The following is a 17,823-nucleotide window of genomic DNA, read 5'->3' on the forward strand; positions in this document are numbered from 1 at the left end:
CATTCAAGCGAATGCATAATAACCACTTGCATTTATATAGCACCTTTAGCAAAGTGAAACATTCCACAGTGCTTCACATGAGCATTAAGAGACAAAATTTGATACTACAGACATTATATGAGGATGGATAACCAAACGGTCAAACAGGTGGTTTCCAGGAGTGTGTTAAAGGAGAGAGAAGTGTAGAGGCAGAGAGGTTTACAGATGGAATTCCGAGGTTAAGACTTAGACAACTGAAGACACAGCTGACAATTGCAGCACAAAGAAAACGGGGAAGTTAGAGTTGAATAAACATGAAACTCTTGGAGGGTTAGAAGGATCATGGAGGTTACAGAGATTCAGAGGGGCATGGACATAGAGAGATTTGGACATAAGAATGAGAATTTTAAAATCAAGGCATTGCTGGACCAGGAATCAATGTAGGCCAATGAACACAGAAGTGATGGCTTATTAGTAATTGGTGCAAGCTTGGATACTGGCAGAAGAATTTTGAATGAGTTCAAGTTTAGGGAGAGTGCAAGATGGGACACATATGAACTGATCAGAGAGAGTCAGCATGGATTTATAAATACCGTGTGCAACAAATCTTATGGATTTTTTTGAGGATCTAACTGAAGTGATGGATAAGGGAGTGTCTATTATGTGTATGGACTGCCAGAAGGCATTCAGTAAGGTTCCACACAAGAGACTGTTAACAAAAATAAGTGGATGGAATTGGAGGTAATCTATTGATATGGGTAGGAAATTCGTTAGGAGATTGAAGACATAGTGTTGGGATAAAAATATGTATTCAAGACAGAATATAGTCGTTGGGATATCCAGTCAAATGGTCGAGTGGGATGGAAATTGTGGACTTTTCCTGGTAATTAAACTTTAGCATTACAGTCTGTCCCCTTTACCTTTCCTCTTCTCCCAGTGCTTCGTCAAGCTGAGGAACGCTGGACTATAACTCCCAGCAGCCTTCGCGAGTGATGCGCATGCGCCGCCGGCCGTTCGCCCTCAGTGTTCACGTGACATGGGGAGTCACGAGCACCATGGCGGAAGTCAAACAGGTAAATACAAGTGTGCAGGATGTTTTTGTGCCAATGTTCAATGTGTGCTTGTTCTTTCTAGGAGAGTTTTATATGACGATAGCTGTAGATTGAGGAGGAAGTGATTTAGGGGTTCAGCCATTATGGGAATGGTAGGTTGGTGAAGGGCCTTCAGGATGCTGTCAGCTGTGGGAGTTCTGTTCCTGTTTAAAATCACGCAAGGTTGCAGACAGAGGGATTAACTTAGTTCAGCTTTCTGCTTCATTCTGTTAAAACTTCCGCTCCACAGGAATAAAACGGCATGACGTTATGAGAATGTATATTCGAAAGCAATTGTACGAGTTCATACCGTAACTCGCGTGTTTGTCCCATCATGAATTAAATTAGGTAGTCAAGATACTCAGTTCTTAGTTGAAGTTTCAAAGGTGTTTAACATAACTGTCCTCCCCATCCCTGCAGCTTCTGACTTCTAAAGAAGCCTTTGAGATTTTGGTGCTCTTCCACTATTGGCCTCTTGTGTATCCCCGATTTTAATTACTCTGCCATTGGCAGCTGTGCCTTCAGCTACCAAGGCATTAAGCTCTAGAAATCCCTCCCTTAACCTTTCTATCTCCCTACTTCCATTTTCTCTTCAAAACCTGCTTTGGGTCAGTTGTCCTTGCATCTCATTTTGTAGCTCAATGTTGCACTTTGTTTGATAATACTGCTGTGAGGTGTATAGGGTTTTTAAATTATTTATTCATAGTATGTGGGTGTCACTGGCTGGGCCAGCATTTATCACCCTTGCAAAAGCCGTGGTGTGTTGTTTCCTTGAAACGCTGCAGTTCATGTGTTCTAGGAACACCCACAGTGCTGTTAGGAAGGGAGTTCCAGGCTTTTGATCCAGCAGCAGTGAAGGAATGGCAGTGGTTCCAAGTCAGGATGATGCGAGACTTGGAGGGGAACGTGCAGGTGGTAACATTCCCATGCTTCTGCCCTTGGTTGAGCCCAGGTGGTAGAGGTTGTGGGTTTGGCAGGTGATGTTGAAGTAGCCTTGTTGAGTTACTGAAATGCATCTTGTAGACGATACACACTGCTGCCACTGTATGTCTGTGGTGGAGGGAGTGAATGTTTAAGATGGATTGCCAATCAAGTGGGCTGCTTTGTCCTGGATGGTGTCCAGCTTCTTGAATGTCTCATCCAGGCAAGTGGAGAGTATTCCATCACACTCCTGTAGATGGTGGGCAGGCTTAGGGGAGTCAGGGAGTTACTCTCTGCAGAATTCCCAGCCTCTGACCTGCTCTGTAGCCACAATATTTATATGGCAGGTGCAGTTCAGTTTCTGGCCAATGGTAACCCCAGGATGTTGTTAGTGGGGGACTCAGCAATGGTTGTGTCATTGAATGTAAAGGGGAGATTGGTAAATTCTCTCTTGTTGGACATGGTCATTGCCTGGCACTTTTGTGACATGAATGCTACTTGCCAGTTGTCAGCCCAGGCCTGGGTATTGTTCAGGTCCTGCTACATATGGACACGGACTGCTTCAGTATCTGAGGAGTTGAAAATGGTGCTGAACATTGTGCAATCATCCAAGACCATCCCCACTTCTGTGATGGAGGGAAGGCTGTTGATGAAGCAGCTAAAAATGGTTGAGCCTAGGACACTACCCTGAGGAACTCCTGCAGAGATGTACTGGGACTGAGATGATTAATCTCCAATAACCACAACCATCTTCATTTGTGCTAGGTATGACTCCAACTCGTGGAGAGTTTTCCTCCTGACTCCCATTCACTTCAGTTTTGCTGGGGCCCCTTGATGCCACACTCGGTCAAGTACTGCTTAAATGTCAAGGGCAGTCCCTCTCACCTACTCTGGAGTTTAGCTGTTTGTCAATGTTTGGACCAAGGCTGTGATGAGTTCAGGAGCGGAGTTGTCCTGGCTGAACCCAAACTCTGCGTTAGTGATCAGGTTATTGCTGAGTAAGTGCTGCCAGATAGCACTGTCGACCACACTTTCCATCACTTTGATGATCAAGACTAGATTGGGACAGTAATTGGCTCGGGTTCACCCTTTCTGTGGACCAGACATATCTAGACAATTTTCCACGTTGCCGGGTCATTGCCAATGTCGCAGTTGTACTGGAACAGTGTGGCCAGGGGTGTGGCAAGCTCCAGAACACAGGTCTTTGCTGGAATATTGTCAGAACCTGTAGTCTTTGCAGTATCCAGTGCCTTCAGCCATTTCTTGATATAATTTGAAGTGAATACAATTGGCTGAAGTCTGGCATCTGTGATGGAGAGATGGAATACTCTCCAGGAGAAGACTGAGATGGATCATCTACTCGGCACTTCTGGCTGGAGATGGTTGCAAATGCTTCAGCCTCATCTTTTGCACTGATGTGCTTAGTTCCCCCATCATTGAGGATGGAGATATTTGTTGCGCCACCAACTCCAGTGAGTTGTTTAACTGTTCACCACCATTCATAACCGGTTGGTGTGTCAGGATTGTAGAGCTTAGATCTGATTCATTAGTTGTGAGATCGCTTAGCTTTGTCTATTGCATTGTTGCTTGTGCTGTTTGGCATGCAAGGAGTCCTATGTTGTATCTTCACCAGGTTGACATCTGGTGCTGCTCCTGGCATACCTTCCTGCCCTCTTCATTGAACCAGTGTTGATCCCTGGCTTGATGGTAATGGTAGAGTAGGCCATAAGGTTACAGCTTGTATTTGAGTACAATTCTGCTGCTGCTGATGGCCCACAGCGCCTCATGGATGCCCAGTCCTGAGTTGCTAGATCTGTTTGAAATCTACCCCATTTAGCACAGTGATAGTGTCATGCAACATGATGGACAGTATCCTGAATGTGAATATGGGACTTTGTCTCCACAAAGACTGTGTGGTGGTCACTCTTGCCAATATTGCCATGGACAGACGCATCTGTTACAGGTAGATTTGCCAGGATGAGGTCAAGTTAGTTTTCCCTTGTTGGTTCTCTCACCACCTGCCCAAGACCCAGTTTAGCAGCTATGTCCTTTAGGGCTCAGTCAGTAGTGTTGCTTCCGAGCCAGTCTTGGTGATGGATATTGAACTCCCCACCCAGAGTACATTCTGTGCCCTTGCTCCCCTCAGTGTTTCCTCCAAGTGGTGCTCCGCATGGAGTACTGATTCATCAGTTGAGGGGGGACGGTAGGTGGTAACCAGCATGAGGTTTCCTTGCCCATTTTGGGGGTATGCTTAGATGGGGAGTAATCTGAGGTACTGTTATGACCGATGCAGTTGGTAAAGCAGAGTTATTTAAAAATCCCAGAGGGAAACTTTAAACAACTATCATAACCTATAATTTTAAGTATTATGTTTGAAATGCGACTCTAAATTCAGGAATCAGACCACCAGTTTGAGGTTTTACATTAAACTAAATGAAACATTTTATTAATTTACACAGGTTAAAAATATATATACACATGGCCACAAATTACTACTATCGTAACTTTTAACAAATTCCCAAACTAATCTCCATTAAGGCAACAGCAACCCATACACTTAACCAAACACCAGGCAAAGTATTTTCACCTTACAAACTCAAAATGAGGTTCTTTTCACTGTGGAGCCAGTTGGAGGCTTGCAGCTGCATTTTGATCTTACATTGCCTTTGCCCTGCACACCTGAAAACTGCTGAAGTTATACCTACCACCACTGATAGAATTCAAATTCTCATTGTCTCACCAGCCTCTTGGAACTTCACCTTTTAGCAATGAAACCCCTTTCATAGCACCAATTTAATTAGTAATATAAACGTATTGCTTAGTAGCTGCTAGATAAGTGTCAGTTTTCACCCTACTACTTGAATGCCCTATTCAAAAAATGCAAATGCATGCTATCTCTCTTACATATCAAAACTAGTACATATCAAAGCACCCAGACTAGCTGGCTTTAATTCAATTAAGACACACCCACAGACTAAACCTCTATTTTAAAAGAAAAATATTTTCCAAAATATTATATACATTAATAGCTTCATGATGGGCACACCTAGATAGGGAGCATGTTCTGAGGCACACCTAGACTTCATGGGGTCCAGAATCGATGTTGAGGACTCCAAGAGCAACTCCTTCCTGACCGTATATCACTGTGCCGGTGGGACCAATGGGACAGATCATACCCAGGGATGGAGGTGTCTGGAACATTATCTGTAAGATATGATTCTGAGAGTATGGCTGTATCAGGCTATTGTTTCACTTGTCTGTGGGACAGGTCTCCCAATTTTGGCACAAGCCCCAAGATGTTAGTGAAGAGGATTTTGTGGGATGGACAGGGCTGGATCTACCCTTATTGTTTCCAGTGCCTAGGTAGATTGTTTGGATCCGTCTGGTTTCATTATTCCTTTTAGACTTCGTAGCGACTTAATACAACTGAGCGGGGTGCTTAGTCAAATGACAAGTGTCCTTTCAAAGCCACACTAGCTTGACTTGCTGAACAATTTTGCAGAAGCCTGATGGTATTAAAGAATGTCAGAATATTTTGCCTAACCAGGAGATCAATTGTGTTTGGAAGTAAGTTCTGAGGTACACTTAGATAAGCTTCACCCTCAAGCGTAAATTTGCCTTTTAAAAAAAAAAGCGATCCAGTGGGGACCTTGTGTAGGTATACAAGATAGTCAATGAGACAGGAAGTAAACATGAAGAAATTCATATGTGCCAGGGCAGCATGATTAGAGGGCATAGGGTCAAGTGGTTGTGAAGGGCAAGTTTAGGATAGACATCAAGAAGTATTTACTTTGAGGGTAATTAACAGCTTCTATAGGAGATTGAGGCTAGGACACTGATCTTCTCTCGAAGAAGCAGCTCCAGGCTGTTGGGAAGATGGCAGAGTTAATATCCTAGAGGATCATGGTGGGCACTGCCTTCAGATGAATGTTTATGCTTCATTAGACAATCTTTTGGAAGTAACTGAAATATGAAACTTTTCAAGAGTATCACGCTAAAGTATTTATTTGTGGATTAACTTGGCTGGCAACAATATGACATTGTAAAGATCAGCTATGCAAATCCATGCCTATATTTTGTTAAAGTTCAAATGGGCCAATGGCTGTAGCTTCTACATTCGTACGACACTGCATTTATGGCATAAAATACATAATTCAGCAGAATTTGGTCCATTGAGGTTTGCAAGCTACAGGATGCCACATTTACTTTATTTCAAGGTGGCATTCAACCATATTTATTCTTTAATAGGATGAAGCAAAAAAAAGTGCTCCTGGATTTGGTACAGTCATGTGTTATAGTACAGCATGTAATGTTATAGTACTGTATTTTAGGGCTTTCTATTTCATTGATTATTTCCAGCATTTTTTGAATTTATTTACTCGGCGGGTCAGGCAGCATCTATGGAGAGAGAAACAGAGTTAATGTTTCGGGTTTGTGATCTTTCCTCATCTCAACTCAGCTGATTAAATCTTTGGCTATGTATGTAATTACTGGCAGCGTTTGCAGCATGAACTCGGGACTGATTTTATCTGAGGAGATCTGGTGAAAATCTCTACATCTGTAAATTGCTAAGCCCAGCAAGTTCTGAACATAAAACTCTGATATCCACCAGGAAACCTGTCCATCAAACCTTGTGTGGCATCTCCAGCCTAGTTTTAGGCATATATTGTAGAAATGCACAGCTGACTAGATAATATTAAAAAAATCAATTCCCCTTAGTTCAAGATATCTAACTTTGCTCGGCACTAGATTATCCATGTTTATGTTGCTTAATTCAAATTATTGGTTAAGTTTTTAGTGCAGAAAGCAACTTTGGATTTATTAGTAAATGAAGTCATGATTGTATCTAATTCCCCTTTACCAGGAGTCAACTCATTCATTTTAACTAAAATTACTTTTCTGAACCCTGCTATTTTCACCAAGATATCCCATGTATTTAACTCGTTAAATGCTTTTGTTCTCTGAAAATAATACCTTGGAGTGTTCTGTAATGAAAGAAGAATTTTTAATGGTAGAAAGAGCTATCAAATACACGAGGCCTTGGATATTCCAGGCTGTTGGCCCATCAGACCTATGCTATTGTTTTCTCCATATGACCCACCCAGACTAATCGACTCTCCTACTCACTCCCACCATATTTTAATATTTATCTTTTTTCAAACAAATACATAATTCCTTTTGAAGAGAAATATGAACTCTGCTTCAACAATGGTTTGTAGCGATAAATTCTGTATTTGATTCACTTTGCCTCTCCTAGGAAATAAAGTGACTACCGTAGAGTGGTGGGGTGGGCGTTGCACAGGTGCTGGTGGTGAGAAGTGGTGGATGGGTTTAATGGAATCTGTAGGTTGACAGTACAGATTTGATAGACCTCATTTTTGTACATTCTAACCACCATCTGTGAAGACATTTTTTCACTTGAATTCTTTGTGATTACCTTAAATTTAGGCCCTCTCCAGAAACTTAAATTCACCCAAAACTCTGCCAGAATTTGCATCAAATCCTGTTCACACATCATCCCTCAGTTTGTTGACCTACATTGACTCCCATTGTACGAATATCTTGATTTTAAAATCCTAATCATGTTAAAGTCCCTTGCGTAGCCTTGCCCCTCTCTATCTCTAACTTTTTCCAGCCCTACAATTCTTGAAGGGCCCTTCCTCCAATTCTAGCCACTTGCATATCCCCCACCTCTTTCAAACCATTCGTAGCCACCCCTTCAGCTATCTAGACCCTTAGTCCTGAATTACCCCACCCCTAAATCTCTCTACCTCTGTCTCTTCTCTCCTCCTTTAAGAAACTCTTTAAAATCTTCTGCCTTCACCAACCCGTTTAATTCCTAAGGCCTCCTTCGTTGATTGGTGTAAATTTTGACTGGTTACGCTCTGATGAAGCATCTTGGGATGTTTTACTATGTTAAAAAGCATTATATAAGAACCATAGAGAGTCCTTATGGCACAAAAGAGGGTGATCCAGCCCACCAAGTCCATGCCTGCCTTCTGTGGAGCAATCCAGTCAGTCCTGCTCCCCTGATCTATCCCCCCAGCCCTGCAAGTTTATTTCTCTCAAGTGCCCATCCAATTTCCTTTTGAAATCATTGATAATCTCTGCTTCCACCACCATTGTTGGCAGTGTGTTTCAGGTCAAACCACTCACTGCTTAAAATTTGTTCTTTCATTTATTCCCTCTATCTCTTACCCACAAGCTGAAATCTGTGTTCCCTTGTCTTAGTCCCAGATCAGCTAATGGGAACAGCTTTTCTTTGTCTACATTATCTAAATCTGTTATCCCTGAGGATTCATTGTAGCACATTGAGACCAACAGAGCTTGAGTGGCTCCCTGTGCTAGCACGCATTAAACCTCCTGATTACTGTAGGGAAAACATCCACCTCGAAGAACACCACTGGCTGACACCTAATGAAGCACTCCTATCGACACGGGACCTCAAAAAAATCCACACACTCACCTAAAATTGCCTAGCCGCTACTGAAACACACTCCGTGCCCTACAAACTGAAAACAGCCCACCTCTCGATGGTGTGTCTCCTGGTTGACTGCAAACATCACCAACCAAAACCTGGTAACTGACCTGAGAGAAGCCCCAGGTTTCAACCTTCTGTGGAAAACCTGGATAATCCTCCACTGCATGACAGGCCAGGGAAGATGTGGCCATGTGCTCCACAAATGGAACATGAGGAACAGCTCAAATTTGACTGTGGCCACCCAAGTCAGACCATTTCCCATATACTGAACTCTTGCCCTGAGACGTCCATGCCTGCTAGCATCACAACCATTCACACTGTGTCAGCTGAAGCCCTTGAATGGATTGTTAACCTCAACATCGAACTATAATTGCTCTCCTAGCCCTAAGAATAGAAAAAGCTTAAACCTGTCACAATCTGTACATCCCTATCAAATTCCCACTCAATCATCTATGTTGCAAGGAGAACGCCACCAACTTCTCTAAGCTAACCTTGTAGCTAAAATCGCCTATCCCTGGAACCATTCTAATAAATCTCTTCTACAGCTTCTGGAGAACCTTCACATCCTTCCTAAAGTGTGGCAACCAGAATTGGTTGCAATACTCTTGTAACCAGAGCTTTTTAAAGGGTCAACAAACTTTGCTGCTTTTGTGCTCAATTCCTCTTTATGAAACCCAAGATCTCAAATGCTTTGCAAACTACTTTCTTAATATATCCTGCCATCTTCAAAGATCTATGCACATAAACCCCTAGGTCCCTCTGTGCACACTCTTTAAAAACGTGCCATTAAGCATATATGCTTCTTTCTATCCCTCTGCTAAAAATGCATCACCTCGTACTGTTCTGTATTAAATTTCATCTGCAACAAAAGCAGGTTTTCTTGTATATCAGTGAAAACAATTTATGACTATTTGCCCTGAATCCTTCAAGATCTTGAAGACCAGCATTGGGTTATTCTTCAACTTTCTCAATGCCAATGAAGAAATTCTTAATTGTTCAAACCTCTCTGGAACCACTCGTCCCTGCCAACATCTCTAGTCAATCCAGTGTAATGCTTCTTCCTGGCAGCTATCTGCTGATATAACAGATAGCTGAGGAGGGCTGTGTTTGTAATTTTTCAGCATCTAGTATTCAAAGAGATGTTGATGTGGAGAAGATTTTGAGATTGTTTTTTCCCCTCTTCCTGATCCTGTACTGTTCCTTCTGGTATCCCCCAAGGAGCTATCCTTAGCTCCCTACTAATTCTCAGCTACCCATTGCCCCTCGCGATATCATCAGTAAACGAATTATCAAGTTGCATGTGTAAACTGAAGATACCCGGCTCTACCTCACGACCACTTTTCTCAACCCTTTCACTGTCTCTGAACTATCAGTCTGCTTGTCCAATATCCAGTACTGAATGAGCAGAAATTTCATTAGCTAAATATTGTGGAAACTGAAGACATTGTCTTGGATCTCTGTTATCAACTCTATTCCCTGGCAACTGCCTGAGGCTAAGCCAGGTTGTTTGCAACCTTGGTGTCATTGACCCCAAGTTGAGATTTCAACCAGACATCCTCGCTATCACTAAAACCACCCGTTTCCATCTCTGTAACATTGTCCAATGCGATCTCTGCCTCAGCTCATCTGCTGCTGAAACCCACATCCATACATATGTTAACTCTAGAGTTGACAATTCCAATGCACTCTAGGACGGTCTCCCATCTTCCCCCCCACCCATAAAGTTAAGCTCACCAAAACTCTGCTGCCTGTATGATATCTCGTCCTAAGTTCTATTTACCCATTGCCCCTGTTTGTTGACCTATATTGGTTCCAGGTTAAGCATAGCCTCAATTTTAAATTTCTCATCCTTATTTTCAAATCCCTCCATGGCTTTGCTCCTCCCTATCTCTGTAACCTGTAAGAGAAGTAAAAGTAGGGGAATGCGTAGGCAATAGTGACCATAATGTGCTTTAAAATGATAGAGAAGGACATAGGTATGACAAAAATTGTTAATAGATTGGAGAAAGGCTGGTTTTTGAGGGGCTTAGAAGAGAGCTTGGGGAAAATAAAATGGGCAACTATATAGGCAAACCACGATGTAGAACAACAGTGGGAAACATTTAAATGATGTTCAGTGGTGTTCAACAGTGTGCAGGGAAAACAATGCTTGGCAGTTAACTGTCAGCCACCATCACTGATACATTTTCCATGGCAATGACTCCACCAATCAGAGTCCACTTGCCAACCAATCAGCATTATTTTCACATACAATATAAATTGTTGTCTTCCCCCTATATTGGTATTCTTGTGAAGTGCTCTGAAGAGTGCATGTCTCTTTTTTCAGCAATAAAGCAAAATAATGAAATATTTTAAAGGCATATCAATTTTAAAAAAGGCTGTGATGAGAATCGGAACATTAAGGAGCAGACAGGATAATACCACGGCAATAGAGAGATGGTAGAAATATTGCCTTGTCTTTCATTTGTCCTCATCCTGAGAGTTGGCCACACTATGAACAATCTTTCTCCATTACCCTTGCCTCCTGCCCCATAGAGTGGTCAGTCCACATTGTGATATTATCCATCCATGCCATCTTGAGTCTTGTGCACATTTTCCAGGTGTTTTTCCTTGTATTACCTCTTTTGTCCAAACACTCCCCTCCTCTTCACATCACATGTCCAAAATATGTGCGCTTTCTTGATATTACTGCCTCAAACAAGTTCCTTTTAACATCAGCTACCTCGAGCACCCATTCTGCCTGGCCATCCATGATACACACTACAGGAGTTGGTGGATCACCGTGATCAAGTTAACTAGAAATAGTCTCCTGATCAATTAGGACAAGACAAAGGTGATGGGGATGGGTGGAAAGACCTGCGAGATTCTGATTAACAGAATTCAGCTTCGAATGGGTTGATACCTTCTGCTATCTTGGGTCGTTCATGATGCGAGACGCAGTCTACCAAATAAATTCAGGCTTGACTTAACAAGGGTCATTGCGTTATGAACTCACTTACGAGTATGGACTAGCCACAGCATCTTGAGTACAATGAAAATTTGCCTTCTGAAAGCCCTTGTGTGGCCAGTGACAATGTATGGCTGTGAATACTGGACCGTCAAGAAGTTTGGTAGAAACATTAAATGATTATTTTGCTTTGATATTTACTAGGACTATGGAACAGGTAGACATGACATTGATGAGAACAGTAATGAGATAAGTGCATTTAAAATAAAACAAAGTGATGTATTAAATATACTAAACAAACTCAGAGAATAAAACACCTGGTTCAGATGGATTGCATCCATGTATTTTGAAATATTCTAAGGAAGAGATAGTAAAGCCTTTGCTATCATTTATTAATTTGTTAGAAAAAGGTATAGTGCCAGAGAGCTGGCAAATAGCTAATATAATTCCTATATGTAAAAAAAAAAGGGGACGGAACATTTCCAGAGAATTAAAGACCGGTCAGCTTAACAGCAGCAGTAAGAAAAATAATGCATTTCTTACTAAAAGAGAGAATAGATGAGAAATATAATAATGAATAGTCAACATGGATTTCAAAATGGAAAAGCTTGGTTGACAGTCTTGAGGTGACAGAGTAGACAATGGTGATGTAATTTATCTGGATTTTCAAAAGGCCTTTAAGGTGCCCCATTATTATGATATGGCAGGTGGTAATTGCCACTCAGACCAAATCCCAAAGGGAAACTTAGTCAAGCTATCACAACGATTTGCAAATTGTATTTTTATTATGAGAAGGTATGTGTACTGAAGTCAGAAGTAAAGATTCCACTACCACTATTGGTGATTTTTAAATATTTAATTAAAACATTTATTAACAGAATAAAAGAAAAACATAAACATAAAAGATTACAGTTACACAGTTAAATTTAATCTTATAACATTTCCCAAAAGATTTCTACTCCTACAGCTAGGCTCACAAATTAGCACCCTTTTTCAGGCAACAGTCCCTATAGATGCTTAATCTACAAAAGATCCAGCAATATTATCTTCAGGCACCCACTGTTGTTATAGGGGAGGTGTTTCATAGACTTATCTCTCCCTCTCATTCGACAGTGGAAATCCAAAGCTTACTTTTTGGAACAAACAAACAAACTTCTCTGGGGTGGCTAGAAGCTGCTTGCTTCACAGGTTTGACCTCGTACAACATACTCTTCAAGATATCAAATGGCCACACCTCTCATACAACTTTCAATCTTTTCTTAAATATATCTTTTCTCTATCATATTTAAACCCATTGTTCTTAATGTTGGAAGTTACCTTTCCCAGAATATAAAAATGTTTCATGTTTTTATGGCCACTACTTTCAGGAAAAAGAAACTTAACTTTGCTTTATTCACTTATGAACTTTACCAGTTGTAAAGCTTCCTTTTATTTCTCTTTGAAATTCAACAGTTAAAACTCATTTATCTCCTAATGCAAATTCCTATTCATGCTGTATTTACTTGTATCCTATCTTAGCTTGTTCATCTCCACTTCAAAATGCCTGCTTTTACACCTAACCCTTTGATTTAAACCTTGCAGCCTGACTGTCTTCAGTTTAATTAATTTAGCCAGTCACACACACGCACACAAACATACACACAGCTCCCACAAGCCTGCTTCGCAGTATCCCACAATAATGTTAGAAAAAAATGATATTTTTCTTTACACCCTAATAGATTGCTGAATAAGGCCACAAATTGTGGAGTATGTGAAAGTGCAGAATGGATTGCTAGCTGCTTCAAGACACAAAACAGAAAGTGGAATAAAGAGTAGTTATAAGAACATAAACAAGAGTAGGGTTAGATCAGACAGCCCTTTGAGCCTGCTCCGTCCTTCAAGATGGTCATGGCTGACCTTTGGCTTCAACTTCATTTAGTAAAGATGCATCTAGAACCGAGCGCACAGTTAAAACATAAGGGGTCTCCCAATTAAGACAGATGAGGAATTTCTTCTCTCAGTGTTGTCAGTCTTTGGAATTTTCTTCCCCAGCAAGCATGTAGGCTGGGTCATTGAATGTTTTCAAGGCTGAGTTAGACAGATTTTTGATTGACAAGTGAGTCCAGGATTATTGGGGGTGCAGGCAGGAAAGTGGAGTCAATTCCACATTCCTGTCTGCCACCCTAACCCTTGACTCTATCTAATTCCGCCTCAAATAAATTCAATGACCAACCTTCACTGCTTTCTGGGAAGAGAATTCCATAGACCAACAACCCTTTGAGAGAAAAAAATTCTGTTCATTCCATCTTAAAATGTAGGCCCCTTATTCTTAAACTGTATACCCTAGTTTTAGTCTCCCCCACAAGTGGAAACATCCTCCCGGTATCTACCCTATCAAGTCCCCTCAGGATCTTGTATGTTTCAAAAGACCACCTCTCATTCTTCTAAACTACAATGGGTACAGGCCCAACTGTTCAACCCTTCTTCATAGGATAAGCCCTTCATCACAGGAATGAGTTGAGTGAACCTTCTCTGTACTGATCTAACGCAATTATATCTTTTTTTCCAATAAGGAGACCAAAACTGTATACAGTATTCCCGATGTGGTCTCACCAATGCCCTGTACAGCTTCAGTAAAACTTCCCTACCTTTATACTCCACCCTCCTTGCAATAAATGTCAACATTCCATTTGCCTTCCTAATCACTTGCTGTACCTGCAGACTAACCTTTTTGTGATTTATGTACCAGGGCACCCAGATCCCTCTGTACCACTGAGTTCTGCAATCTCACTCCATTTAAATAACATACTGCTTTTCTATTCTTCCTGTCAAAGTGCACAAGTTCATATTTTCCCACATTATACCCCATCTGCCAAATTTTTGCAACTCTTTTAACCTATCTATAGCCCTATGCAGACTCTCAACACCACCTTCTGACAACTTACTTTCCTACCTATCTTGGTGTCATCAGCAAATTTAGCTACCATAGATTTGGTGCCTTTTGATAAAGCTGTGGTGTAGGACTACTAAATTGGACAGCTCTTTTAGAGAGCCAGTGCAAGTGATCCAGAAAGACCTTAACTTCCCCAAATCATGGCTTTGTACTGTTCCTTAAATGTTTGAAGGAATTTTGCCTTTTACAAAATCAGGAGTCCATTCCATGTGTTAATCGCTTTGTGCAAAGAACATCCTGAATTTTTATCCTAAATTTGTATTTTCTTACTTTGAATACTCAGCCCTCATTGTTTCCCTCTTTGGAGGGATAGGGTCATTTGAAGATGAATTCATGTACATTGAAACCGTCCAGCCAATTAAACTGTGGATGTAGTAGATTTCTGACTTTGGTACAAATAGTGGTAATAAGTGATTAGAACAAATGTCATTGCATTTCATCAACTTTGGGGCATCCTTGGAGCATAGCAGTACAATTCCAACTCCAAAATAAAGCTTTGACAGGACACCTAGAGAAAGTGCCAGACAAGTGAATGACTGTGTACCTTCTGCAGATCCGGAAATGAGATTTGGTCCGTATTTATTGATTAAGAACTTCAATATTTATACAATTAGCAGACATGGACTGTACTACTTGATGCGTTTTGCAGTTTTCAGCTGCACAACCCTTTAACGCACCAACCCATGCTCTGGCTCACTGAGCTAATCAAGTAAGCATCTGTAGCACACACAACTGGTCTGTGTTCAGTTAGCTGCACTTGCTTGGGGTTGAGGTAGGGCCAGTGCTCTGGATTATTGAATGAAAATTAGCCAGGTCATTGTTCTTAGTTACACTCTGATGGCCCCTGGTTGAACTGTACCTGTGTCCATTTGCATATATTTGAGCTTAGTTTCAATTGGTGCCCTCATTGTCAAATAGCCTCCTGATACTTGCTGTCAAGATGCAAGATGACTAACAAACAGCTTGTGGAAGTGGGGGTGGCAGTGGGTGGTGAAGTACAAGTATTAGTGGACATACTATGCAATTGGGTCTACTTATGATTCAATCTCTTGTTTGAAAGTTAACGCCTCTGTGGCCCAACAAGCCACTCAATTGAAGCTCACCTTTACCTTCTGATCATCATAAAAATTCCAAATGGCCCAAGGTCGTCTTTAATATTAAAAAAAACTTTCTCCATTAAACCCTCTAAGGTAGCAGCTCATGTGTAGCACTGGAAAACAATTGGAATTTACAGCACAGAGGGAGGTTATTTGGACTATCATGCTTGGGCCTGTGCTAGCTCTTCAGTGGAGCAGTGTACTCCAGTCCCACTTGCCTATTTGTCCCCTATATCCTGTAGCATTATTTCTTTTCAAGTAATAGCCAATTCTATTTTAAATTATATATAATACTCTAATCCTAGTCTGTCTGTATTACAGGAGACTCAAAACTATGAAGAATCCACAGATGAATCTGAGGTAAGTTAAATGTAGCATAAATATGTTATTTTAGTATGAACACAACTAGCACCCAAACATCAGCACTGCATTGGTAATAGCGACACACCTGCCATGCGTGTGCACATCACATCGCATAAGACGTGATTGGCAACAGTGGATGGATAAAGGAGATGAAATGCCTAAGAAGTGAAGTCTAAGTGTTGTTTAAAATTGAATGGGTTTGAGAAATGATGTGACAGAGAACTTGGCAAGACAGCTTGAGGGGTGTGGAGGGGCTTAAAGCACAGGATGTAGTTGAATCATCAAATGTACTCCCTTTTCCTGACCTTCATAGGTCATAAAACCACCTCATATTGAATCCAACATCTGGGTACAACTGTCCTGCTGCTCTCTTCAGCAACATCCAACCACACCACCTTAGTGAGAACAGCAGGTTCCTTCCTCCCATTGCTGGGGAAAAATATGTCCTTCCTGCTCCTGACTGATTGCACCCAACAGTAATTTCAACTAGGTGTCATTAAATTTGGTGCTGACCTTGCTCTATTTCTACCATCCAACCTGAATACTTCCAATTTGTATTTATGCACCGTTTATACAGCTGAAATAGCACCATGCGAATGCGCATCTCATCTGCAGAAATACAAACCTGGAAGTCAAAAGTACTTGGTTCAGTTGAATTGAAATTGCAGGTTCCAACCCCCTGATGACTTCTGAATTTGTCCATAGAATTTCACCCCATGCTTGCAACATAAGAAGTAGGGGCATGACCAAACCATATGGCCCCTTGAGCCTACTCCACCATCCAGTACAATCATGGCTAAACTTCTCCCTCAACTCCACTTGTCTGCCTGCTTCCCATATCCCCTGATTCTCTGAGAGACCAAAAATCTACCCCTCTGTGCCCTAAATATATTCAATGATGGAGCATCCACAACCTCCTTGGGTAGAAAATTCCAACGATTCACTTCTTGATAAGCAAGGGGGTGGAAATCAGATCAGCCATGATCTCATTAAGTGGCAGAGCAGGCTCAAGGGGCTAAATGGCCGCCTCCTGCTTCTAATTCGTATGCTTGTATGTATGCTCATACAACCCTCTGAGTGAAGAAGCTTTTCCTCATTTCAGTCCTAAATGATCTACCCTTTATCCTGAAAAGTGGGTAGTTTAGATTTAACTTATTTCTGTGCAGTGTGTGAAACAGACTGCCAAGAGAAACAGAGTAAAATTTAAGGAAAATTGAATGGACAATTTGAGGGAATTTGTGGATCTTGGTGTTTGGGATTGGCCATTTGCTTAGCAGTAGCATTCCTGCCTCTAGTCAGAAGCTGAAGTGTTTGCGCCCCTCGCAAATGGAGACTAGAATATGGTCTCTCAATACTGGGTTGACATGCCAGCAGGGTAGTTGCTTCTGAAAGGAATGACTGTGTCACATTCCTGCCTTTGAGAGGTTGGGTTCAAGCCCCACCTCAGACAACATCCTGAGGGATTACTGCCTGATGTTTAGTGGGGATGCTTGCATCCAATGGATGCAGATAACGAAGCTCCTACCCACCCCATCCTAAACACACATCTAGGAGAAGGTACTCCAAAGATAAAACCACAAGGAATGCAACGAGAAGCCACCTCTATTTTCCTTTCCTAGTGAGGATTTGTGAAGTGTAGGTCATGCCTGAAGAGGTGACTAAAGCAGTGGACAGGGGAATGTCTATGCATGTCTATCTAGCTTGCTTTCCCCATTTAAGGCACATCTTAAAACCTACCTTTTGACCAAGCTTTTGGTCATCTGACCTAATATCTCCTTATGTGACTCGGTGTTGTACTTTGTTTTATAATACTCCTATGAAGTGCCGTGGAATATTTCATTACATTAAAGACACTATGTAAATGTTATTGTTGTATTTATATGGATTTCCAGAAAGTATTTGATAAAGTCCCTCTCAAGACTCTATTAACTTCAGTTGAAGTCCGTGGAATTAAAAGCAAATTATTGACCTGGTTTGGAAATTGACTGAGCAGGAGGAGACAGAGAGTAAGG

At 41.4% G+C, this 17,823-nt stretch overlaps 1 protein-coding gene across 2 annotated transcripts in view; it reads left to right on the forward strand.

The window, feature by feature from the left end:
- The first annotated feature begins 971 nt into the window (after nt 1-971).
- The window catches only part of vps41 (VPS41 subunit of HOPS complex), a 256,233-nt gene continuing 239,381 nt past the window's right edge, over nt 972-17,823 (forward strand). For both annotated transcript variants that reach the window (XR_013576374.1, XM_078540140.1), the window contains exons 1-2: nt 972-1,052; nt 15,770-15,808. Coding sequence is in view for 1 of the 2 variants with exons in the window: in XM_078540140.1 (XP_078396266.1) it covers nt 972-1,052; nt 15,770-15,808 (120 nt within the window). In the remaining variant the exon portion in view is untranslated. The remainder of the gene's footprint in view (nt 1,053-15,769; nt 15,809-17,823) is intronic.

The sequence above is a fragment of the Cetorhinus maximus genome, chromosome 4, assembly GCF_964194155.1.
Source record: "Cetorhinus maximus chromosome 4, sCetMax3.hap1.1, whole genome shotgun sequence".
NCBI classification, from domain to species: domain Eukaryota; kingdom Metazoa; phylum Chordata; class Chondrichthyes; order Lamniformes; family Cetorhinidae; genus Cetorhinus; species Cetorhinus maximus.